Source organism: Branchiostoma belcheri, unplaced genomic scaffold (assembly GCF_001625305.1).
Source record: "Branchiostoma belcheri isolate BF01 breed outbred unplaced genomic scaffold, Haploidv18h27 scaffold4, whole genome shotgun sequence".
In the NCBI taxonomy this organism is placed as follows: Eukaryota; Metazoa; Chordata; class Leptocardii; order Amphioxiformes; family Branchiostomatidae; genus Branchiostoma; species Branchiostoma belcheri.
The window spans coordinates 3,319,083-3,345,553 of NW_017804020.1; the positions used below are offsets into that span (position 1 = coordinate 3,319,083).

The 26,471-nt window shown below is 40.0% G+C and overlaps 2 protein-coding genes across 3 annotated transcripts; one reads left to right on the top strand and one right to left on the bottom strand.

Moving 5' to 3' along the window:
• Positions 1-1,626: 1,626 nt before the first annotated feature.
• Positions 1,627-7,941, bottom strand: LOC109477409 (RIB43A-like with coiled-coils protein 2). Of its 2 annotated transcripts, none has more exons than XM_019778662.1 (8): positions 7,805-7,941; positions 7,141-7,294; positions 6,547-6,628; positions 5,931-6,202; positions 5,585-5,776; positions 4,951-5,178; positions 3,720-3,886; positions 1,627-2,346 (listed from the first exon to the last, which is right to left on the bottom strand). In XM_019778662.1, the coding sequence occupies exons 2-8, from the start codon at positions 7,255-7,257 to the stop codon at positions 2,265-2,267; spliced, it is 1,140 nt and encodes a 379-aa protein (XP_019634221.1). In that variant the 5' UTR covers positions 7,258-7,294; positions 7,805-7,941; the 3' UTR covers positions 1,627-2,264. The 2 variants fall into 2 exon arrangements, with proteins under 2 accessions (XP_019634221.1, XP_019634223.1); XM_019778664.1 differs by lacking the exon at positions 1,627-2,346 and adding an exon at positions 2,870-3,060.
• Positions 7,942-8,193: 252 nt separating this feature from the next.
• On the top strand, positions 8,194-25,108 carry LOC109477376 (structural maintenance of chromosomes protein 1A-like). The gene is made up of 26 exons (XM_019778613.1): positions 8,194-8,475; positions 8,887-9,067; positions 9,449-9,494; positions 9,772-9,920; positions 10,713-10,881; positions 11,413-11,625; positions 12,000-12,085; positions 12,231-12,396; positions 13,102-13,316; positions 13,741-13,876; positions 14,206-14,283; positions 14,796-15,007; positions 15,560-15,722; positions 16,125-16,183; positions 17,202-17,397; positions 17,795-17,863; positions 18,115-18,248; positions 18,688-18,895; positions 19,645-19,863; positions 20,405-20,596; positions 21,150-21,262; positions 22,951-23,119; positions 23,455-23,633; positions 24,167-24,236; positions 24,392-24,502; positions 24,807-25,108. The coding sequence occupies exons 1-26, from the start codon at positions 8,367-8,369 to the stop codon at positions 24,897-24,899; spliced, it is 3,735 nt and encodes a 1,244-aa protein (XP_019634172.1). The 5' UTR covers positions 8,194-8,366; the 3' UTR covers positions 24,900-25,108.
• The last annotated feature ends 1,363 nt before the right edge of the window (positions 25,109-26,471 follow it).

A 26,471-nucleotide genomic window follows, 5' to 3' on the forward strand; every position in this document is an offset into this window, starting at 1 on the left:
AACAGTCAAGGAAAACTGGCTGGTTTCTCCATGATTTCTCATTGGTTATCATCAATAATCAACATGATGGAAAATGTCCAGGTGGCCAGCTTGAAGAGGTGGTCACCTTGGCAGGTTTGACTGTACATCTGTTCTGAACAGTACACACACAGGCACATCTCTACTTTGGATGTTATAAAAAAACTGTGTACTTTTGGTCACGGCTACATCTTGACTGCTTTTGTTGTGCAACCAGGCATGCCATAACCTACATCAGATACACTCTGTGGGCTATTGTTCATTCTCTACATGTACAACTAAGAAAGCAGCAAGCAAAAAGACTCCAGAATTTAGTGAAGACTTCAGTCAGCGTCCAAGCTCTACTCCTGAGTTACTGGGGCATGCAGGCACACAAAGCGTCACTAAGTTAGGTACTTTGTGGCACAAGCTTCTGCAGATGTCTTGGCAACAAAGAGGAGCACAGGCCTTGACCACTTGAGATGTGGTCAGATTGCTTGCAAAAGTTATAATTACTGGTACTGCAGAAACATTGGACTGAACAATCATGGCAATTGAGTATGGTAATCTCGGCTTCCAAAGAAAAGTATAATGTGTAGCAAACACATATCTTAGAACAATTCTGTAGCCTATTTATTCCAAAGATAATGTCTAAGCTAATAGTAATATTAAGGTTAAGATGTAAATGACTTTTGTATAATTTTATATTTTGGTTGCCATTGTGTACAGATAGATATGTAAACTAACAATGCAAGGAAGTGCTGCATTCCAAAGTGATTTTAGGGGGGCATATAAAATTACTTATGTACAACTGATATTTACTCTACAATTCCTCAATAATTGCTCTATTGTTTTTCTGCTCAGAATATTCTATGAAAATTTTAGATAGCCATGTTTGCCTTTTTCATGACGTCATGATTTCATGGTCTAGTTTGTGTATTGTCACTAATGTTAACTACTATTACTTATTCTTTATTTCAAAAGGGAAGATAGGTAAAGATGACTCCTCCCAACCCTGTAGTACAACTGGCACCCAAATTACAGGTTGTAGATTTTTTTTATATTACAGGTTTATGTGGACAATTTCGACAAAATGTGAAGGAAACATGGACATGTTTTTTATGAGTGGGTGTGTTTTTATCAGTCACCTTGCACCTACATCAATCATGCTACACTTCTTGATTATTTTCCCATTCAAATCTTTTATCATGTATCTCATTGCCATAATCCACCATTACTTGGATTGTTGCTAGGTTATACATGTACATGTGTGTATGTGGAAATCTGCCTTTGCACTTGAAGGCACTTAGGAATTCTAAAATCATGTTTGGATTCAAAATCTGGGAAGAATGATGAACATCAAGCTTCACTTATGCAGCTACATGTATTTTCATAACTGTGGCTATAGCAGCAAAAGTGCAAGATCTCTGTTCATGGGTCTTACCTATGATATACATGCAATGAATGTGCTGAGAGAAATATGAACGGAATAAACTTAAAGCCAGTAGATAAAATGCCATTATGTCGAGTGTAAGCATTTTGTGTGTTTGACTTTGAATGTGTAAATTTAAGTTGACATCCTAGCCAAGGCACAATACATTATCCATAAGACACAGTGAGAAAATATTCTTTACAGTATTGTCACCACCTTTATTCAGTGTTAGAATACAACATCATATCACTTGTGCTTCACAAGTGTGTTAAACATATGTACACAATGGAAAAGCTGAAAACTTACATTGTACATGGCATAAAACTTATTTCCTTTTTTTTCCTACTACCGGTATTCCAAGAGGTGCACAATATTACAAATCTCTACATAGCAATACTGCCACCAACAATATAAGGCAATCTAGTAGAACATTAACATTTGACATATGCTATACTTCATGTGGTTTTGGCTCACAAAATCTGTACATTGCCTGTGGTGCATTTGAGAAATATGCACTTTGTGGCAATACTACTGTAATACGTGATGAAGAAATCTGATAAGAATTAAAATGTACAACTTACAACAACCATTACAATAGATTATCAAGCCCGTAAGTCTACTGATATTTAGCAATAGGGTAATCTGTATGACCACTTGGTTCCTTTCTTTGAACAAGTGAACAAGCAAAACTTTATGTCAATATGGATTCTTGTGCACAGATAGAATATTTGACTTGCTACTCTGTATAGTATTGGTCAGGCAGAACCAAGTGGTCACATCTGGGTCATCAGGCACATTGTGGTTGGAAGGTCAAGGGGTAGAGGTCACAGCTAGGTCACCGACTGGTTTTGTTGAACTGCATGAAGTACTGAGCTGTTGGTTCATTGGTGTAAACCTCCTTATCCAAGAAATCCACGCTACAGGGGGAGGAGTAAATCATGTGGGGGTTACACAAGGGACAGGTGCTTCAGGCGTACAACTCGGCTAAAGGTAAGACTACAAAATCCATTATAGCCTCATAATGCAAGTTTGACTGAAGTTTCCAACCCTAGAAATTGGACTTACCCAAATTTTTGACTGTGCAACTCACCAATCTTTGTCAAGGATTGAGCAATCCACCACTTCTGTTGTTGACAAAGACTGGAGTTGTACAGTCGAAAAATTTGGGTAAGTCCAATTTCTAGGGTTGGAAACTTCAGTCAAACTTGTGTTGAAAAATACAGTGTAAACGTGCTTCATAATGACTTCTACCAACAGATGAACTTTCAAGATATGATATCAGCCTTGCACATAATGTATCTAACCATCAATTTATGGTAATCTATTGAGAAATTATCATCCTGATTTCCTTTCATAGTTAACATTTACTTTAGTCCTAACAATTCATAAGTGTGAATAATACAACTGTAAATGTTTTTCAACTTTTTACCACTGTTCTAATAACTTCTATAACTATGAACACAATCATTACAAACTGTTGAAAGGTTGAGCATGTGTTGTTGATTAGTTGTTAAAGAGTTGGGGGAAAAAAAGAGGGAACGTTGAGGCATCATCTGCTGGATGTGTTCCACTGAGAGTAGAAGTCTCCAGTGATATTGTTCCGGTAAACCTCCTTGTCCATGAACTCTCGGCTGTGGAAAAAAAGAAAGAGAGCAAACACACAAAGTGAGAGAAGGTTTGTTATAGGTTGGAGGATGCCACCCTGCTCCTACCTTTACAAGCTGTGTATTGGTATGGCCCTGCATATGAAGCTGCTTGGATTTGGGTATGTTACTGTGAGTTTTAATTTGCACACCACACCAAAACTTGTGAGTTAGCAAATAGCAGTGAATTCTTAGTCATGCTTTTAAAGCTGTGAGGATGTTTTTGTTGAGCAAAACTGTTTTTAAAAGTAGCTAAAGCTATCCACCAAGTTAAGGGATCAATGCTTATGAAATTTTCTCTAGTTTGAAGACTAGTATCTATGTGTGTAAAGAATAACCAGATCTTCAAATCATTTTCATTTCAGAAGTTACCAGGAATAATGAAATACAATTTTTTTTCATTTTGATATCATTTTGGTCATCAATCAAAAATTCCTCTTGAGCTTTAATCACTTGATATTTGTAAAAGTAAACAAAACTCACACACAAAAGAATGATTAAAAGATAGCAACACTCCACAAAACAAGAAAAGTAGAATATAAAATGTTTTTCCTGTTTGTCCTGCCATCTCTTGTGGTACATTTCTATGGAAACTGGAAGCAGACCAGCTGCACTTCCTATGTGTCCTGCTAGAGGGAGCTACTTACTGTGCCTTCTGCTCCGCACCAAGTCGCAGGTTCTCATGGGCTTGCTGCTTCTCGAGTTCCTTCTTCAGACGTTCCTCTCTTCTCTCCAGGATGACGGCGGCTCGGTCAGCGTCCACACGTTGTTTGTCCCACTCCTCGTTTCTCAGACGTTCCTCCATGGCCAGGCGCTACAAAATTGATGGATATATGTCAATCAACCAAAGAAGAAAACAGATGAACATTCAGTCTGTGCAAAAAATAATTTTACCTCAATGAACTTTGATGCTTCAGTTCAACACAAGCAATAGTAGCTCACCTCGAATATTCAGTCGCTCTCATGTCAACCTTCTTCAGGAGTGAATCGTAATTATCATATAGCCGGACGGCGTGGACCAATCAGAGGCCCGGATACCCGTGCTGTTATTTCCCGATAACAGCACATGTGGTGTTATGGCGGAATAACAGCACATGTCGTGTTATGGCTGATACCATTATGTTATAGGGTATAGGGGCATGCGACTCTTTCTGTAAACCTTTGTAGCATTTTTCTGTCCAATAAACTTTTTTGTTTAGCTTCATTTAAACTACAATTTGCATTAAATGAAATTATCCATATTTGTTTTAAAGCGTATAATATATTCGAATGTATTTTTATGTATGTATATATATTAAAGCTGTTGTATTTCAAACAGGAATTGTGTTGATTGACAGTTTGGATAGGCTATATGATAATAATTTTAATGCACTGCCTTTTCCTCGTTGTATATGGTGTCATAACTGCATGGGCAGCTGCCATAACCACCTCATAAACCACCTCGTTCGCTTCGCTCACACGGTGGTTTATTCGGTGGTTATGGCAGCTGCTCATGCAGTTATGACACCATATACAACTCGGGGCAGTGCATTAACCCTTTATTATCTAGCATGCGATATTGGCCCCCAATATCAAGTTAATATTGCTTGTGTTGATTGAAGGTATCAAATTTAATAATGGAATATAGATGAGCTTTCTTTACTTCATTTTACCTCATCTGCTGCAAAGTTATGTATTTTAAAAGTTGTATGTAAATAATGTTCAGTTTTTATGCAGCTTGTATGATGTATGTCTGCTATTATCCAGGAAGACTAGCTACATACTTGTCTGTTTGTACTTGTATGTTTGCTAATGGAGGAAATAACACACCTTTAAGCACCTGCCTACTCGGAACAACACAGTCCCCTTTGAAATAGTTTTAAAAAAACATGTCCCTACCTCCTTCTCCTGCCTCTGCTGCTCCTGTCTGTTACGGACATCAGCCAGCTGCTCGGGGCTCATCCCCTTCCACCTGTCCGTGATGACGCGGTGCGGGCCGAACGCGCTCTGTGCCACGGCGGGATTCTCCGTCAGCATGTCTCCGTAGATGTGGTTGGACAGCTCGGTGTAGTTGTCGTCCTGATGCTGCTGCCTCTTCATGGCCTCCTGCTCCTCCTTTTCCCGTTGCTATGGAAGGAAACAAGAATGAAGTGAACAAACACACCTACAAAATTAAAAAGACCATTGGTTTTGTTTTTTAAGATTTGCTATATTTCAAAAGAGGGAGTACAAAGTCTACCAGTGAAATGCCTGTCAAATGCTCTTTATGCCACCATGCTTCTTTTGATATTCCTTAGTCTACTAGTATTCTTTTTTATATTCACAGTATTCACAGGATAGAGGCAAATGGGAGGCTAACATCAAGCCTGAGCTTCAGTGTGCAAGCACTAACACATCTAGCTGGACTGAGTGAGAAGTTATTATAAGATACATGTACTAGGGCTGTGACAGGCTGTAATGGTTAGCAAAGATTACAGGCACTTACAACAAAGTTCTACAGATGGTAAACTACTAGTAACAATCTCAGTCTTACCTGTGCCAAATTGAAGTTCTTGGTCGCCATGTTGATCTGACGCCTGCACTCCTCCTCAGCCGTGGCCAGTTCGCAGGCGCGCTGGTCCAGTTCCCGCGCCTTCATCTCGTACAGCAGGTCCGCGTGCTTCTGGTTCATGTCCGAGGCATTGCGCTCGTTGATCTGGGCCTTGGTCCACTCACGCATTTGTTCCTGATGTAGAAAATCAACAGATGTTAATATAATATGATTTAAATTAATTTAAAGACTTTAAATTTACATATTTACAGATTCATTTAGAGAGCCAGATGGAAAGAAAAAGTTGTGCCTCACAAGGGATGAACAGGAGAAATGTAAGCAAACAAACCTGTTGGTACTTTTTCCTGGCTGTGAAGTTGAGATCCTCTCCGTCCAACTTCTGAACCCCGCTGATACCACACCGAGGGTCGTCATCGGTCAGTCGGGCGGGTTTGTCCTTCTTCAGGCCGTCAGGGTCATTCAGGTCAAACTCACGCCGCGTCTCGGGAACCTGGAAGTTCTTACGGAAGTCGTTGACGGCCATGTTGAGGTTGCGGATGTCCTGCTCCTGCCGTTGTTCCATCATTACCACAACCTTGTCATTGCGAATGGCATCAGCAGCTGGAAAATAAAGAGAAGATAAGCATACATGTATTTGAGTTATTGAGATTGTAACAATACAATACATGTGGAACAAAAAGGCAGCTGTTGCTGGTGTTGTGTCCCACACATATAACAAATACAGGACGGACAATACTCATTTTGACTTGAGTTAAGTGAGGAAAGTCGTGTAAAGTGCCTTTCCCAAGGGCACAGGACAGTGCAATTACATTGAAGTTAATGAATTTAAGAGTCAAAATTACTCTGTTCTTGCCAGCTTGTTTTTTGTATCCATAGTTGAAGAGCTTCAGTATATATGTGCCATTTGGCAAAAGAATAAAACTGCTATGATATACAGGACATACCAAAGGCCTCTGCCCGAGCTGCTTCTGTCTCCTCTCTGACTGCTCTGTCCTGCACCTGCTGTTCCAATGCCTGCACATCAACCTGAAACATTACAATCAACTCATGTCAGAAATTTAATTTCTGCTGCACTCAAAGGTCTAACTTGTTTCTGTTGATGTGTGTATCTTTTTTTTAAGCAGAATTGAAAAACTTTGTTTACAAAAACTTCTTGGTTACAGCTACTTTCAAGTAGCAAAATATCAGGTAAAAGGATGGAATTGACAATACACTGGCCATGTGGGTATGGTCACATTCAGGTTTGGATATCATATAAAGGCATTGTTCGTTTTTCAATAGAATTCAGAATTGATAAGACTTCCATTAGTAGCCATCAATAAATAATGACATGACTTCTATTACATCAACTTTGAACAATGGATGACAAGATATAACTGACATATCTTCCTGCAAGATCAACGATGGTTAAGTGCTGTCACGCAATACCATCCAGTTGTGTGTGTGTGTGTGCATGGAGGTAGAAAATCAGATATTCTACCTCAACGGTGTGTGCGAACATGGATATTTGCGTATTTTTTAATGCTTTAGACTCTTACCCCAATTATCCTCTCCTTGGCATTAAAGATGCGGCTCTGGCGTTGTTTCTCCATGTTTCGCCGCCGCTCTATGGCCGCAGCCTGCTTCAAGTCCACAGGAAGATCCAACTTGTACATCTTGGAAGTTGGGTGTGGTGGCTATTCGCTCACAAATCTGGAAGAAAAAATAATGAAAAGACATATTTGTTAATGATATTCAAACTGTGCACTATAGTATAGGTTCCTTTTGTCTGAAAATATTCCACATCACTGTTGTGTATAAAAAATGATTCAAATGTTTTTGGAAATATGGTTTAATATCTTGCAGACAAATTAAATCACATCTACAGAAATCAGTTGGCTTCATTCATACTTTTTAGGCCAGCCAAATGTATTCGTTCTGTCCACTCCAAAATTTATCTATTTTTGACCTGATTATTTCTTCTTTTTCGTCAAATTTTTGTAGATACCTCCGTCCTTGGTTTCAGAAGAGCTTGATCAGCCCCGATATGGGGTAAACATCAGACGTAGCCAAGATACAAAACACTGACAAGAAACCCCCAAAAGGTTCAGAAAGAACGTTCCATACGTTCCACGTCAACTTTGTCCTCTTTAAAATACACCATGATTAAACTGCAAAGGAAGTTTCCAAACTTTTCGGGATTATTCTGAGCAGATTACCTACCTTCTTCTGGTCTGATAGGAAGAACCTCTGGGAAGTAGATTACACGATGTCCTAGTAAATAATGCAGTAGTGTTATGGCGATCTCACGCTTTTGTATCAGCTGTCTTCCCGTTGCTATGTTTATTCTTCCAAACCTGTGTTGTACCAACAATATAAATGGGTATGTTTATTTCTTCAGATTACACTTATTTGTCAAAAAATCTAACTATACAGTCTAATTATACACAAAAAGGAATGAATTAGATATTAATACAAAGTTTGTTTTCAAGTTTGAATAGATGTGTGTTCTAATTTGTACTATATTAAAATTTTTAATATTTTGACATCCCCAAAGTTCTATGGTACATTCTTTATAGCAACCACTTGACTTCACGGAATTTTACGCGAGAAATAGCGAGAAAAATTTCTGCGCATGCGTAGCTGGTGATCGTCCGTTTTCCCGCTAAATTTTGGCATGAGAGAAGTCCAAAACAGTGCGTGAAAAAGGCGATTTCTAGCAGGATCGCGAGCTTTTGGTGTGATTTAACGTAGCCCAGGAGGTCTAGTAACACTAGAAGCAACCATGGGCTTCTTGCGGGAGCTGGAGATGGAGAATTTCAAGTCCTACCGGGGCAAACAGACCATCGGGCCCTTCAAACAATTCACCGCCATCATAGGACCAAATGGGGCAGGTGAGAAATGATTTGTTTTTCGTCGCATTTTCGTCGTATTTTTGAGAGATCGGGGATTGAAAATCTTTTGCAGTAGGTAGTGCGTAGATGAAAGAACCTTGCATAACAGTTATTTTGGACAAAGTTGCCGCTGTATGTGTAGAAAATGGATAGATAGTTCAGAGTGCTTTGTATGTTTTCAGGTGGTTTAGGACCCAACCCCCTTGCCCACACAGGCAAAATATTATAGTTGTATTTTCCTGCAACTGTATAATAACTTAATTTTCTTGGATAGTTTCTTTGTGTACAAGCTACAAAAATAAAAGATGTTACTAATGTAATTCACTAAGTCTTCACTGGGTGTTTGTTTATAATACTATATAACCCCCCCCCCCATCTTTTATTTATCTGTTTAAAATTTTTTTAATACAGGGAAGTCAAACCTCATGGATGCCATCAGTTTTGTGCTTGGAGAGAAGACGACACTTCTGCGAGCGAAGCGCCTGTCGGACCTGATCCACGGCACGCCAGTGGGGAAACCGGCGGGAAACAAGGCCTCCGTAACGGCGGTGTACGCTGAGGACGACGGGTCCGAGATTCGCTTTACCAGAGTGTAAGAGACCCTTTTGTAGTGAATAACAATAGGGGGGCCTGCATTCCCTTTTTCGTAAGGCGTAATCAGGCCTTTTTAGTCTTCGTAATCAGTAGGCATGCTCCTAGAAAATCAAATTTGTAATAGTTCATTAGCCGCAAAGCGTAAAGTCGTAATCAGCTCTGAGAATTTAACGTAATTTGTAATCACTCACACTCACTATCGGCGGCAAAAATTTTGCGTAATTCGTAATCACTACTCCCACGCAGGCCCTCTAATATTCCAGCAGAAATGCGAAATGTTTGTAGCTCATAGAGAAAGACAATTCAGATACCGTGCCATGTTAGATATATCTTGCCTGAAATTGTCATAATTCATATGTCTTTTTCTTGTTTTCTGTAGTGTCCACGCATCTGGGTCTGCAACAGACTACAAGGTGAACGGCAAGGTGAGACAATTCTATAGCTTACACATACATGTATCTATCTATATTTACATACACCATAAGTTAGAACACTCATGAGTGAAAGCTGAAGGAAGTAGTACACTTATTATTCAGTTTTCACTCAGGTGACTTGTAGGGAACAACCTGTAGACCTAATAATAGTATGTTTAACTCATTTTTCTTATGCAGTACCTGGTATATCTTACAACTACATTGTATAGTGCAATCACTTCAATGTAGAACTCTGTCACTGAAGCATTATTTATTGTTTCCTCTCCAGTCTGTGGGTATGCAGGCGTACCAACAGGAGCTGGAGAAGCTGGGTATCCTCATCAAGGCCAAGAACTTCCTGGTGTTCCAGGGTGCTGTGGAGTCCATCGCCATGAAGAACCCTAAAGAGAGGACAGCTATGTTTGAGGAAATCAGCAGGTGGGATGATGTGTAGATCATCATTGGATACATCTCGGCAAATGCTGGAAAACGTGATCAAAAACTCAATATTAGGCCACACCAATTTAATTTCTTGGTTAACGGATTCGCCCGCTTCATTTTTTTCTGATTTGCAAATAAAAATAAAAATTCAGAATCAACTGCAAAATGCTCATATTTTGCCCTGAACAGTTGAAAACAGTCCTTTTCATCCTAGTTGTTACAGTTATTCCATCTTTCAATGCAAAGGTATCATTAAAAGTTCAAAATTCATTGTGTGTTGACTTCATGGCTCCTATTGTACCATTTTGGGCCATAATAGGATGCCTAGGCCTGTTTTTATTTTTATTTTTTTTTTCGCCCGCCCGCTCCATTATTTTTCTAGAAAAATCCGTTAACCAAGAAATTAAATTGTTGTGGCCTTACCTGCACCAAACAAATTACAAATTGTTTTTTGCTCCATTTCTTCTTCTCCAAGCACATAGGTCAATGACCTGGACCAGATTTCTATGTATAAGCCATGGTAACTGATACTGTAGCAGACAGACTGTGGTGTTGGGTTACATTATGTAGCAAGTGGTAGGAGTAGGACAGATTGGTGGGGCTGGTCACCATATATATGGATGGGCACCATATATATGACAGTAAGAATAACAGCAGTAGTTTGTTAGGCTAAGCCATGTGAAGTAAACATTATGCATTTTCTTTGCAAAGGTTAGCTTTCTAGACTTGTTGCCATCTCAAATCCTGTGTTATGTGCTGTGGATGTTTGATTAATTTTATCCATGGCAGGTCTGGAGAGCTTGCTGAAGAGTACGCCAAGAAGCGTGCAGAGATGTTGAAGGCTGAGGAAGACACCTCCTTCAGCTACCAGAAGAAGAAGGGCATTGCGGCTGAGAAGAAGGAAGCCAAGCAGGAGAAAGATGAGGCAGAGAAGTACCAGCGACTCAAGGATGACTTGGTAAGGAAGTGACATATTAATAGGAAGTGATTGACATTAAATTTTTCCAGCATTTAAAACTCTATAATCCTCCTTAGTCAGTGCCAATAGATTAATATTGCAAATCGAAATATCGATAATCGAAAAAATTAGAAATGCTCACTAGGCTGTTTTGAGCATTGATACCCCCTTTCTTTTTGGAAAGAACCCTGTAACCCTTCGTAAATCTTTGAAGAAAAAAAATTGACCTAAGAATGAAAGTATAAATGAACAAGTACAGAACATAACTATAAAATTTGTCCCTCAAAAATCAGGAAATAATGTCTCTGGTATGAGTTTGAAATTTTTTCAGAGAATGCGACCCCCTACTGTACTGTAGTGACATCTTTTGTACCTGGTGCACTGCAGAAAGTTGTCCTCCTTCTTTACGCTGTGAAAAAATTCTGGTGTGAATTCTGTAATTTCTGATGTGTTAGGACACCACAAGACCAAAGAAGGAATGTCTGTACACTCAGAAAGCACAGTTTTTAACTTCTGTTTCTCTGTGTTTAGGTGAGAGCCCAGCTCCAGCTGAAGCTGTTCAAGCTGTACCACAACGAGCAGGAGATAAAGATCCACCGAAGGGAGCTGGACGCCAAGACGGGAGAAGTGGACAACCTCCTGGCTCACAGGGACAGCATCGAGGAAACCATCAAGACCAAGAAAAAGGAACATGGCAAGATGGGACGGGACATGGCAGTCATCGAGAAGAACATCAGGGAGAAGGTAGAATGGTGTTCCTTATTGTTTTGCTCTTACTACTAGTAGTCTTATTGTAATACATCATCATAAGCCAGAATGGTGTTCATTGTTTTGAACTTATTTCCACATAAGTCTGTGTTTTCTACAGAGCTAAAAAAGCTACCAAGTGTTTTATTTTGTTGAAACTGTTATTTATGTTTAAGAATTACCTGTAGTATTGGTGAGCATTTAATATTCAGGTTTGCTTGGAAGTTTGTTGGTAGAAGTCATTCTAAAACACATTTGAACTGTAATTTTCAGAATTATTTGGAAGATGTTGCATTAGCTGAGATATGATATGATAAGGGGAGGTAAGTGACAGTGAAATTAATATGCATATGGTTGTTTCTCCCACCCAGGAAGTGGAGTTGAACAAGAAGAGACCACAGTATATCAAAGCTAAGGAGAACACAGCCCACATGATGCAGAAACTGGCTGCAGCAGAGTAAGTACATGTACAATGCTTTCAAGCTTATGATGTAACCCTGAAAACCGTGAATATAAAAGTCCCGCAAAAAATTGTGATTTACAGTATTCTCTCCACTTAACATTTTCCCTAAACATTCCTGTTGTCACTTGACGTCACACAGAAAGTCCCAGAAGAATGCCAAGAAGGCTCATGAGAAGCACTTGAAGGAGATCAAGGACCTGGAGCGAGAGATTGATGAGGTGGAGCGCCGACGGAAGGAGTTTGAAGCTAAGATAGAAGAGGAGAGTCAGAGCCAAGGACGAGATATCCAGCTTGAACAGGAACAGGTTGGTTAATACCAGGTTTTTGCTGTATTGACAATCCATGTGTACTTGTTTTAAAGGCATCTAGTGCAATTTCAGGGCATCAAGACGAAAGATAGATGAGGAAATCTTTCTGATAATGATATTGACATTAACTGTCATTTTTCATCATTCACTCTTAGCGTTTGAAATAGCCCATAAATAACCTACATGAGGAGTCTCTTTCTTTTTTTTGTACCACCAATAAACAGCTAGAACCAGTCTACGATACAAAGCAGGCAGCTGCTATCTGTCAGCGACATTGCGTTTTGGACTCACAGATATCAGTAAACTACGTGATAGGATTGAATTAACGTCCTTCATAAAAAAAGAACAACAGTAAATTGACTTTGAAAATCCAGTTTTATTGCCCTTGAATTGCTTTGGGTGCCTTTTAGTAAATAGATATCTGACTGGCTGAAGTTCCTTTGGTCATGTCATAGCACTCAGGCCTCAGAAAAAATGTTGTGTTTATTGTTTCAGTCCTGAAAAAAAGTTAAGGTCGGTAGATAGGGAAAATTGATTGTACAATGTTGGTGTGGAGCTAGGAAAGGTCGATCAGCTGGAAAAAATTTATGTCCCTTGCAGGGGTCTACACACAAAAATGGCTAGGGTTGGCAGTTTTTTCTAGGGTTGGTCAGAAAACATTTTTTCCTAGGCCTAAATCTAAATGCTATCTACCACCCCCAGGTGAAAGAGTATAATCGACTGAAGGAAGAGGCAGGGAAGAGGGCAGCGCAGCACTCAGCCGAACTGGACGGCGTGAACAGGCTTCAGCGGACAGACCAGGACCGCTACGACAACGAGATGAGGAAGAAAAATGAGGTGCAGGCCCGGATCAAGCAGAAAGAACACGAGATGGAGGAGAACAAGAAACGTCTGGACAAACTTGAAGAGTACATCAAGTAAGTAAATTAGAGATACAGATTTCATGTCTAACCGAAGATGAACTAAGAAATGAAAGTAGGACATTTGTTTGCATAATAGCCATTGTTGCTAGAGTTATCATGATTCTTTTCCTGCCAGATATTGGAGGTACTTTGGCTTGCTAACTTTAATGCTTTACTCTATTCCTTTTTTCTTTCTTGGCTGAAAAGTTTAAAATTTATGAATAAACAAGGTATTGACCATTATTCTTTGCTTTGCTCTACATGGTGCTCAATACAGTTTTTGAGCTTGAAAACCAAAGTTTGACCTCATCAAAATCTTGCATGCATCCGTTGGGAAGGCAGGCATTTTTAATCGTTGACAATGAAGAAACTTGAGGCATACAAATACTATAACAAAATGAAGTTCCTTATCATGAAACACGACTGTTGTGTTGTGCAGGAAGAGCCAGGCATCGGTGGAAGAGCAGAAGGAGCAGCGTGCTCGTCTGGAAAAGGATGTCGATGTCGCCAAGGGCCGCATCTCGTACATCAACAGGGAACTGGAGTCCATCGTAGGGGAGCTGGGCGAGGCTAAGGTACGGTAAAAGAAATTGAAAAAAATTTGGAGGCAATGAGTTTTGCTAAAGAAGATAAGGTCTATATAGAGCAGAATTTGAAACAGTAGAAATGTAGAGTTTCACCATATTATCATTATGGAATGCAGGACATGATATTCTTCAAACTACTGTGGTTACAAATATACATTGTATTGTGTATTAGGTTTAAAATACCCCCTGCATTTGCAATGTTCAATGTTACCTTCGCCAGGAACAGTGTTTCATGCCTTGGTGTGAGAAGGACATCTTGTTAGGAACTTTGATAAAGGTAAAGTCACTTACACACTGTGTTGATGACCCTTCTGTAGGTTGACCGTCAGGAGAGTGCCCGCAGTGCGAAGAAACAGGAGCTTATGGAGAATCTCAAGCGGCTCTTCCCAGGAGTGGTGAGTTATCAGGGATTTTTTGTCATACATGACCAAGATATGATTTTTGGTAAGCTATGGTTATTAAATAATGACCCCAAGTCCTACATACACAACACAAAGCAATGTTCAAAACAGAAAGGCAAAGCATAATGTATGCCATCACATTGTCTGGCTACTTCTCTATTAATTCTTCCTCAAAACATATTAATATATGTAGTAACCAGCCTCTCCAACTCCTGCAAGTTGCAACATAATGTAACCCAATACTACAGGGTGTCTGCTACAGCACCAGTTACCATGGTGAAAGACATCTGGTCCAGGTCATTGACATTTAACTCGACCTTGTTTGAAAGTCACCACATATCTGAACAAAAGACAAGACTATATAAAGACTGATTGATTATGTGTTTGGTAAAGAAGAAACAAAGCAAAAAAAATAACATTTCCATTTTGTGAAGGAAAACATGAAAATGATGTAGATGCTGGCCCGGAAGTAAATCCGTATCCCCCATGTTGTGTGTCCTCTCTAGTATGGCCGTCTGATAGATCTCTGTGAGCCGACCCATCGCAAGTACCAGATCGCCATCACCAAGGTGATGGGAAAGAACATGGACGCCATCGTGGTGGACGCGGAGAAGACGGCGCGTGATTGTATCCAGTACATGAAGGAACAGCGCTCAGAACCGGAGACGTTCCTCCCGCTGGATTACATCGAAGTTCGAGGGACCAATGAAAAGCTTCGGTAAGTTTCTAAATAGTACTGGCACTAGCTATACTCAGTACACACAGGACTCAAAATACCATCTGAAGATGCAGGTTAGAGCAGGTTAAATTGGAGCTGTGCAGGTATTTCTGATGTCTACCTGCACCTAACCTGCACTTGTCCATGTACTGGGTATATTTAGGTTAGTGCAGGTAAAATTGGAGCTGTGCAGGTATTTCTGATGTCCACCCGCAATTATCCTGCACCAGTCCATGTACTGTGTTCCATATACAACTGTAGGTGTTTGTGTATTTTCGTAAGCTCAGCTGTATTTCCTGTTGTCAACTATGGAGCGTAAAAGAAGTAATGGCATTGGATTTTGAACAATTTTAGTATGATGCATTTAGGCAGAAAAAAAAGCATTTCAGAAAGTACAGATACTGTAGTGCTTTTGCCTTACAGTAATAAATAGTGTGGTTCTATAGAAGCCCAAGAAAATGATATCATTTGCAAGGAACCAACCGTTCTTTCAAATTTGTTACCTGTTAGTACTATGTGGTGTCTTGACTGTTTTTCCTGTGTGTTTCCCAGGGAAATCCGTAGCCCCCACGGCGTGAAGCTGGTAATCGATGTGATCCGGTACGAGCCGGCCTCCGTGAAGAAGGCGCTCCAGTTCGCCTGTGGCAACTCCCTGGTGTGTGAGTCACCTGATGACGCCAAGAAGGTCGCCTTCGAAATGGGGGAGAGACACAAGGTACTTAGCTAGAATAACAGAGGATAAACTGGATAGTAAGTGTGTTATGGTCTACAGTACAGAGTACAGAGGTTTAGAACAAACAGGACCTGTACATATGTACCTACCAGAACAATTTGACAAATTAACATGTTCTTCTGAACATCTTCGGTAAAGAGAGAAACAGTAATTAACTTGACCGAATTCAAATAAAACAGGATAGAACTAGAAAGGCTGACATTTGCTCAGGAGCAAATACAACATATTTCAGTCCATCTCCATCCCCATAAAATGGACTGTTGCAGACTCACACCTGTAAACTCACTCGCAAAAGTAGAACATTCCAAAATAACTTATGCCATCTGTATTACTATTTGAAGCTCCACGTTCTAAAATATAATGACTATTTCTTGTGTCTGTTAGGCTGTGTCCCTGGATGGAACAATGTTTCAGAAGTCTGGTGTCATCTCAGGAGGAGCCACGTGAGTTTTCTTTATCCATTGTAATTTCTCGAACTTTTCCAGTGGACAACTTATGCCATCACTGAATTGTAGTCAATTTACAGTTTTTCACACTGACATATTATATTGCACATAATTTTGTTTAGTTCTATAATTGACAAAACTTAAAATGATTACAAAGAAATTTAGTACTACTTGTAGAACTACAATTACAATTACAGCATTTAAAAATAAATGTATTCAAAGTTATTCTGTTCATCATTGTTTAAAATCGATAACTTCTATACATGTTTAAACAGATTAAAAGTTATTACATTTCATCATGTCAATCTCAATGAATTTCCAACAATCCAAACATTGAATGCAGACGGCCAAGGAGGAATAATGACCGTGTTCAGTCAACAAGGTACACATATATGGGATAGGCAAATAGGTTTGTTCTAGCCCGTGGGCAGTTCAGTTTCTGAGAGTTTTCTGGTTATGCGACCTGAGACTTGAATTCTTGAAGGAGGTAGCCAGTTGCTATGAATTGAATAATGTCCTAGCGAATTTCAGGCATAAGGCCACACTGACTTAATTTTATGGATGACATCCTCTGAAGACCCCCAAACTAGTGCGCGTGAATAAAATACAAATCCGGCCCAAAATAAAAATGCTACTAAACCACAGAAATACAAAGCTGGTATTGTGAATTTGCGGCATATACGACAAGCCGGCACATGCTGGCTTTTGGCGGAATTCGGAATCGGCACTGGGTGCCTGGCTCCATATTGTCGCTAACTACCATGGACTACCCAGGCCTAAAGTCAGGCCAGAACCTCGGTGGACATGATCTTTTTTTTTTTTGAGAACAGGCGAAAATCAATGCGTGTGCGGATGGCATCCATGAAATTAAGGCAGTGTGGCCTAACTGCTGTCTAAAGTGATAACTCTAATAGCAAGGGCTATTTCTGGATTAAAAATATTTTCACATTCCTCATGTAAGATGTTTTGCCTTTATAATGTGTTTAATGTAAATGTGCTTTCATAATTCTTAAAGTGACCTGAAAGCAAAGGCACGCCGCTGGGACGACAAGCGACTGGATACGCTGAAGGTCCGCAAAGACGAGCTGACGTCAGAGCTGAAGGAACAGCTCAAGAACAAACGGAAGGAGTCCGAGCTCAACACCATCAAATCACAGATCAACGGGCTGGAAACACGCCTTAAGTACTCACAGACGGACTACAACACCACGGTAAACTGGCTTCTGCTCAAACTATTATATGCACTATACTTGGTGGTATTCGTAAAGATGTCAAAAGTTATCTTGACTTGCTACTGCATTGTCTTTAAGGTTTCAAAATGCATTTTAAGGGCGACAAAACAAACAATATCCTGGATGAAAAAATCTGTCTGATAATGACATTTATGGCCATTTCCCTTATGTTTCAAACTGGAAGCACTTGAAATAGCCCAAAAACAAGCTACGTTAGGAGTTTTACCACCACCAAATAGCAAGAACCAGCCTTCCATACGAAACAAGCAACCATTTTCCATCAGTGATGTCACACTTTTGCCTCACAGATATCAGTATTCTAGGGTTGATTCAACTTAGTACAGTTTGTATTAAATCCAATGATCTTCCTTTGCAGCGAGACCGTCACTTGAAGAAGAACGAGGAAGACCACCAGAAGTTCAGTCATGAACTTGAGCTGTTTGACGTATGTTCTTGACTTTTTACATGAAGTTCCAAAGATACGTTTTGCTGAATGCATGTTCTATGATACGGTAGAATTACTTTAGTCTTCCTTTGTTTCAAAAGAAAACCTGTCTGTGCAGGTACATGTAAATTGTACATGTAGTTTTCAATGTTACCTGCACCAGTGCAGGTATGCAGAAAAAGTAGTTAGAGCCCTGGAAGTGTGCCATGCATCCAGAGTTGCCTAACTGTGTGTCCCCCTGTGTTCCACAGCCACGGTTACAGGAGATAGAGAACAGGATGACAGAACGTGCCAAACACATCCAGGCACTGAAGGAGAAGATGAACCGTGTGGAGGATGAGGTCTTTGCAGACTTCTGTCAAAGCATCAACGTTGAAAACATAAGGTATTACTAAGTATAACACAGGTTTTACCTAAGTAAACGTACAATGTTAATGACTGAATGAAGTTGAATGTATGGATTTACAAGGTCTGACTTGACTTGTTCCAGAAATCCCAAAATATGGGAATTAGCACAAACTTGACTCTTCATTCTCTGCAAGACTTTTCCTTCTATATGGGTTTGTCCTAGGCTACCTTCTTTACTGATTCACATTTTGATAAGTGTTTTGGGTCAACATATATACCTTTGTTACTTTTCCAACATTGCTAGGTCTCCAATTTAAGCCCTAAGGCTGTGTTAGATATTTTTGAGCCATCCCTTTTTGGTAGTATGTGGCTAAGCTCAAACTTTAAGGAATGAAAAATTAAAAGCGGTAGTAGCAATGAGAACATGAATTTTAAAGTCGAGAGACCATTGTAACCTTTATCTTTTCTCTACATAGACAATATGAAGAACGCGAACTTCGCGTACAACAAGAGCGCACCAAGAAGCGACTGGAGTTTGAGAACCAGAAGTCCCGCTTGTCCAACCAACTGGACTATGAGAAATCTCGTGACACCGAGGCGAGCGTGAAACGGTATGAGAAGGAAGTGAAGAAAGATCAGACCGACTTGGAGAAACTCAAGGCAGAGGAGACCAAGCATATGAAGGTAAGGCAGTGTTTGATATGTTGGGGGGACATTTAGGATACAGGGCTTAAAATACTACCTGCATATGCAGATTTGTGTTAGTAGAATTGGGACTGTTCAGATATTTCTCAGGTCTAGGAAAAAAATATTGTGTTTCCTGTTTCCTGACCGACCCTAGAAAAATCTGCCGACCCTAGACTTTTTTTGGGGTGGACCCCCGCTTTTTCAAGCTGATCAACCTTTTCTAGCTCCCTGATCCGACACCTGAGTGATAAAGCGTTGTACAATTGGTTTTCTAACGTTGACATTGAAAATAAAAGTGTCCTCACGCAAGTTTTACTTTGTTAAACTGTATTGTGTAAGATGGACCCCTATATAGATAATCTTTACTTAATGACTCTAATTTTTTCAGCACTAAAACAGGAAACAACATTTTTTTTCCTAGGCCTGATGTCTGCCTGACTAGTCTGTGTACTGTGTTTATAGGTGTATGTGGATTTTTATTTGCTGTCTTGACTGTTGCCATCTATGAAGCAAAAAAGAAATACATTGTAACTGCAACGGTTTCTCAATACTCTTGGTATGATCCTAAATTCTGAGTAGTGTAGGTAAAATTTGTCTGGTGCAGGAAAATTTTCCGTGTTGCACCAGTACAGGTATACAGAATAAGAGATTTCTTGAAGTAGAAGGCTGTTAAAGCCTTGGGCCATTTGGGTTTCTATCTCACCCAAAGAGGAAATGTATCTAGAACAACTTGAATCTTCACCCAGGTGATAGACAATGAACAGAAGAACTTGGAAGACTTGAAGAACTCTCGGCTGCTGAAGAAGACGATGATGGATGATAAGAACACGGAGATTGAGTCTATCCGTAAGGACATGGCCGTGGTGCAGAAGGACATCAACCACACCCAGAAACAGGTCACCGCCCTGGAGACCAAACTGGAGCAGAAACGGGCAGACAGACACAGTCTGCTCAAGTCATGCAAGGTGGGTGGAAACTAAACAGTCAGGATGAATCTAACCATTGGAAAATAGATAGATAACTTTCTGTTCTGATGTTGTCACATCAGAAATCACATCTGTTCTGATGTTGTCACATCATTAAATTTTGTAGTTTGGTCACATCACAATTGTATTCAGAAGCCTGTCAGCCTGTGTGAAACCTGTAATTTACTGTGAATTGCACTTTGGCAGAAGGTCTTGTTTCTTTTTCTTTTGTGTATTTAACTTAAGGATGTCATCCCCACATTGTTTTTCAATTGTCCCCTTGTCATGTCAGAAAATATATTGATTGCAACTGGCAAAACTCTGCTGCAATTTCCAACGAAAACTGATAAATCTGTATTTAACACAGGCCCAATATGTTGTGCTGATATGCTGTATTCAGAAAGACTTCTATGTTATGTTCTCACTAACCCACTTTGTTGTATCTAAAGCATTTTCTTGTATCTGATAAGTTAAAATTAAAACTTTGTTGATGGTAATAATCATTCATCTGTTCACTGATCCATGTTGTTCACTACCCCAGATGGATGACATCAAGTTGCCCATGAAGAAAGGATCTATGGAGGACATCACCGAGGCTGGTGAGATCTCTGGTAGCCAGGGGGAGTCTGAGTCAGGTGTGGACAGTGGCAGCACCCAGGGGGCCAAGCAGATCTACGAACGCGAGGCTCAGATTGAGATCAACTACCGTGAACTCAGCAGGGATCTCAAAGATGTAGGTCGTCTTAGGTTTTATAATGTCTTGAGAATTGTTGCACATTTCTTGAAAGATAATTGCGTTGCTGTATTGTGCTTCGCATAGCTGAAAAAAAGTTCTTGGTTATAGAAATACGAGTACCACATAAAATGTTTATTTGGTCACATGAGTGTTCTAGCAAGCTTGAATTTTTTTTCTGTCATTGCAATTTTATTTGACGTAACATAATTTTGAATGCCAGGGGTTCCAAGGGCATGCTTTTCTATGGAAGTTTTGAAATCTTGACCCTCTGAATTGCTATTTCTTCCATTTTGAGGGACAAATTTTGCTGGTAGACTGAGCTTAGTTTAATGACATTTCATTCCATATCTTTACACACTGTTTTTTGTCTGTCAAAGATGGCGGATTGGGCAAAATTTTTATGTCATGAGTGGCAAGATTCTATCAAATGACGGAAAGACTGGCTAAAACTGCTTCACATTCACAAGTTGAACATTTCTCAAACTGTCTGGGATGAAATAAACTATGATATGTTTCCTGATGTAATGAATGAATAACTGTGTGCCCACAGCTGGACACGACAGATGAGGTCCGCACCATGAGTGACAAACTTGCCTCCGAGGTCGTCAACATGCAGTCCAACCTGCAGCGGATATCTGCACCTAACATGAAGGCCATGGAAAAGTAGGTGTCTTCAAACATATTCTCCTAATTCTAGTCTTTGTATACCCACAGTGGGGCTCAAAACACTGGGTGAGTGCACCCAAATTTGGAGCTGTGCACCCAAATACTTTTGCAGGTTTACGTATGTAAATATGTTAAATGTAGTATACAGCATTATTCTTTTACCATCTACAGTGGTCGAAATACTTTTTTTCAGTGCTCTGCAATATTGCAGAAGAGTCTAAATTTCGTCCTGCAATTTGGAAATACTTTCTGCAAATACACAAGCCCCCATATTACAACCTTCTGAAACCAATGCCTATTTTTACATCATATATATATAACGGTATAGCTTTGTAAATCTGTAGCATTACTAAAATTCTTCAAAATATCACTCTTTTAAATATGTTCGGACCGTAAAATTTTATCGGTCCGGTCCAAAAAAACCGAAACGTCGGTGGACCGGTTTTTTTGACCGGAACAAAAATCCATATTTGTTGTTACTGAATCACTACGTACAAAGAAGCCTGCCAGGAAAATGAAAATCCAACCTTAAAATAAAAGAAGTTTACCTTAGTCTCCGTCTCTCTCATTTTGCAGCAATATTTTCCCGTATTTTGGTACCGATAGTCATCTAGAAATCATAAAGGACAAGTCTACGGGCCGTGCTTGGTTCGGATCGAGCCGAAAATCACTGATTTTACACCATATGGTCACAATGTGATGCACGTAAATTTTCACTCGAAATGAGAAATTACCGCCCAACAAAACGGACCATTAGGTTCCCAGTGCTGTATTTCTCTTTTGTTCATGTGATCAACTTGTTTTCTTTGCTTAAATCGTGCAAAATACCAAGGAAAAACATCGAAATTTCGGCAAATTAACGCCGAGGCGAGTGTGGTTTTTCGGAGGAGCCATGTTTCCTTTGCCGTGTTGCCTGCTGGGAAATGCTCAGCGAAAATTGCCGAGGCAGTTGTCGGGTCCTCCCGGGAGACGAAATCTAACATCGGAAAATGGCGAGTGCCCATATTTGGTTATCGTCGCCTTTCGTCGCCTTGTCGAAATCGTTCAACTTTGACCCCTAATTCCCTTATATGGGAACATTACAGTCTGCTGGAAAACGCCGGCAGGTTCGTGCGGCGCAGGTTTTCGATCTATTCACAGCGCCACTGCTTTGCTAATTGAAAACTATTGAATCCGGAGCCTATTTTTTCCTTCTGCAAAATTGCAGATTGTAAGATTTTTTCTTCTGCAATCTTGAAAATCTATCTGCAAATTGCAGACTGCAGACGGGTATTTCGAACACTGATCTAAGTGTCAGAAAAAAAAAGATCAATCTTGTAGTTACTGTACTTTTATTTAGAAGTGAAACATGATTAGTTGTTTTATTGACATTCTTCTTACTACAATGTAGTATTTTGTTTTATATGGTGCACCCCCAAATTTTTTTGTGCAGCCAATTTTTTAGCTTGGGTGCTCCAGTGTGCCTATTCCCAAAAAATGAATTTTGAGCCCTGCACATGTATGCACTGTCTAATGAAGTACATTTTGGGAAATTCACAGCAGAAAGTTTCATTGAGGTTATAGCCCTTACAGTCTAATCTCAAGGTTGACATCTTGAACAGGTTATAGTTACCTGTTATGTCAATCCTTCCACAAATTTGGTAAATCTCAATAAATAAAGGAATACATGTATTCCATCTTACCAGGTTGGATGCAGCCCAAGAACGTCTTCAAGAAACAGCTAACCAGTTTGAGGAAGCACGCCGCCGCGCCAAGAAGGCCAAGCAGAACTTCGAGATGGTTCGCAAAGACAGATTCGACAGATTCAACAATATGTTCGAGCACGTGTCTACACGGATCGATGAAATATACAAAGTAAGCAACACGATCTGACCTCATGTTAACCTATAAATATTGGGAAAGGAAGGAGGACATTTTTTGTTATACACTTCAAGATTATAGTATCCACCTTATCTGTGCATTTACCTCATGCAGTATTTCCTATGCAAATTGCTAGGTGGCGCTGATGTACAAAGCTTATTCACAAAGCATTCTGGACCTTACATTGCAGAACCTTTACCATCGTGGCCATTCTTATTGTGCAAATGTGACAGGTGGTTTGATTTTGGAGCTCCTCCAATTTTTTACTTCTCTCACCAGTACCATGTGGGTATTTGTCTGAAATGTATTTTTTTTTGTTTTTCCCAAAGCAACTGTCGAGAAACCACAGCGCCCAGGCATTCCTGGGCCCGGAGAATCCCGAGGAACCTTACCTGGACGGCATCAACTACAACTGTGTGGCCCCAGGGAAACGGTTCAGACCCATGGACAACCTGTCCGGAGGGGAAAAAACTGTAGCAGCTCTGGCACTGCTCTTCTCCATACACAGGTAAGGACAAAACTGTAGCAGCTCTGGCACTGCTCTTCTCCATACACAGGTAAGGACAAAACTGTAGCAGCTCTGGCACTGCTCTTCTCCATACACAGGTAAGGACAAAACTGTAGCAGCTCTGGCACTGCTCTTCTCTATACACAGGTAAGGACAAAACTGTAGCAGCTCTGGCACTGCTCTTCTCCATACACAGGTAAGGACAAAACTATAGCAGCTCTGGCACTGCTCTTCTCCATACACAGGTAAGGACAATAGGGGAAAAATAGAGAAATAACTGACTGTTCTGTTCTTATGTTGTCAGAACATGTAAGCATGCATTTGCAGTTTGGGCACTTTGTATTTAGAAGCCGGTTGGCAAAACGTTACTTATTGTGCATAGCATTTAGATAGAATGTCTTGTTTAGGGTCGTATTTGCGTACTTAAGGATGACATCTCCTCTGTAGTTTTCAAATGTTCTGTCAGAATAAGATATCTATGGTTATAGTATCACGAAATACAAATATTAATTTCAATGTTTGTTCTGTCCCAGTTACCAGCCGGCTCCATTCTTTGTGCTGGATGAGATTGATGCAGCACTGGACAACACCAACATTGGGAAGGTGGGCTACAATATCATGTCCTTATTTTTGCATGAAATAACAGGTTGCATTAGGATATTTGGTTGTAAGTTGTTGATTTGTCTGTGTGAAATGCCAGGTTATATACAAGATATTAGGTTGTGAGTAGTACATTGTTGCTTTCTGTGTATGTGTAGGTTGCCCAGTACATCAAGGAGCAGTCTGAGGGCAGCTTCCAGTGCATTGTCATCTCCTTAAAGGAGGAGTTCTACAACCGGGCAGATGCACTCGTCGGGATTTATCCTGAGGTAACGTTACATATCCTCATTACATATCAAATGTCTCCGATATTTCCTGCACTTTGAGAGGTAGATTTTGCTGGTAGACTTAAGCTTTTTATACATTTACACACCAATTTTTTTCTGTCAAAGATGATGGATTTGTCAGAATTTTAGTCTATCCTGATCTCTCAAATGATGCAAAGACAAATCCTGGCTAGAACACTGTACCTTTGCAGTTTCACCACACAACCCTCTAATTTAGCTCTGTACATTTTCAAAGTCCTATTTCCTGACTGAAAAAGATTGCTGACTGAATATTTTATTGCTGCAGCAAGGAGACTGTACCATCAGCAACACCCTGACCCTTGACCTGACCAAGTATCAGGACAGCACCAAGGGACAGGGCAGCCCCAGCAAGCGGTGAACTCGAGTATAACCCTTGACCTGACCTGGCAGTGGCGCTTTGACCCCCGACCTTTGACCAGCTCCATGAAGCTAAGCCCACGTTCAGTTGTTCCATATTGTGTCGTGATCATCTGTTGATGACAGTGAACTTTATTTAGCTAATGTAGTGACGACATAGCTCAGCGTTAGTCCTGCCAAGAAAGAAAAGTTGCACTCTTGTAACATCAAGCTGGAAAATCATCACCAAAAAAGAAGTGGAGGAGATGAAACCATAACTGCAGGACTCGAAATACTTTTTCTGCATACCTGCACTGCTGTAGGTAACATTGGAAATGCACCAGACAATTTTTACTTGCACCACTCAGAATCTAGGAAGTACAGACGATAAAACTATTCAGAAACCTTTGCCATTATTTCTTTCACGTGGTAACGGTCAATGCAGCAAATCGAAATCCATATACATGTCCATGTATATGGACCAGTGCATGTCAGGTGCACTAACCTGCATATGCAAGATGGTATTTCGAGCCCATACGGTCAGAATTTCAACAATGGATTTGGGTTGAAGTCAGCACTGCCAATGCAGAAATACATACATGTACGGGCATTTACCATCAAAGAGATCAACAGAAGTTTGGTAATGGTTACAGTGCAAAGACTTCCATTGTGCAATGTAGCTCCAGCTGAAATGACTACAAGAATTGGTTCGGCCATTCTACAGTTGGTCACGGTAGACATTCCAAACAGTAGTGGTGGTGTTGTCAAACAACAAGCTGACTTTTTAGTTCTGAAAAAGTATTTGTTAAATGTTCATCTCCCAATCACGACAGAAACTTCATCTATGGAAAAGGTTTGAAGTAGGAAAAATCAAAGTTCTTAACATATCACAAAATACTTTCTCCGTTCTAGTAATGGCAACGATGTTTTCAAGAGTTAACATGCATAATTTTACATTCTACAATTATTTTACCCACTTAAGGTCAATTTGGGAACTGAGCTAGCTCTAATTCATTTATCAGTTAGTATGATTTAGCAGGATCATAGTGAAATTGATTAATAGTTTAGTTGAACCTTTTTAGATATGTATGATATTATATCAGGTTATTATCGTTTGACCAGAGGAAAAGATTTACCAGTTGTATTTTCTCATCCTTCAACAATAAATGTGTTGACATATTTCTGCTGTTGTCTGTCTGTCTGTATATTGTAATTGAATTAAGGGGAATGTGCTTTCACTGCTTGTCTAGATGACCTTGCTAGCAAAAGTTGATAATAATGCCCCCTACCAGCACCCAAAAAAACTGCACCACAGACAGTGCTTGTCTTGAAAGGTTATCAAGGCCTCGCCTACAAAAAAATTAGCCAAAACAGGTGGGGATAGAATGGCCTTGGCATTAAACCGTTCATTGGTCTGTTGATGTTCGTGATGACTTAAACCATATGTTCGACTTTGGAACAACCTTTGACAAAGTGTCCTGGAGTTTATAATGCAGTACATAGAAGATAAAATCTTTTGTCTATTATAGCCAATTGCTTTTTTATTCACGGACATTTGTAGCGGATATATATGGAAACTGTCTCCCACAATTTT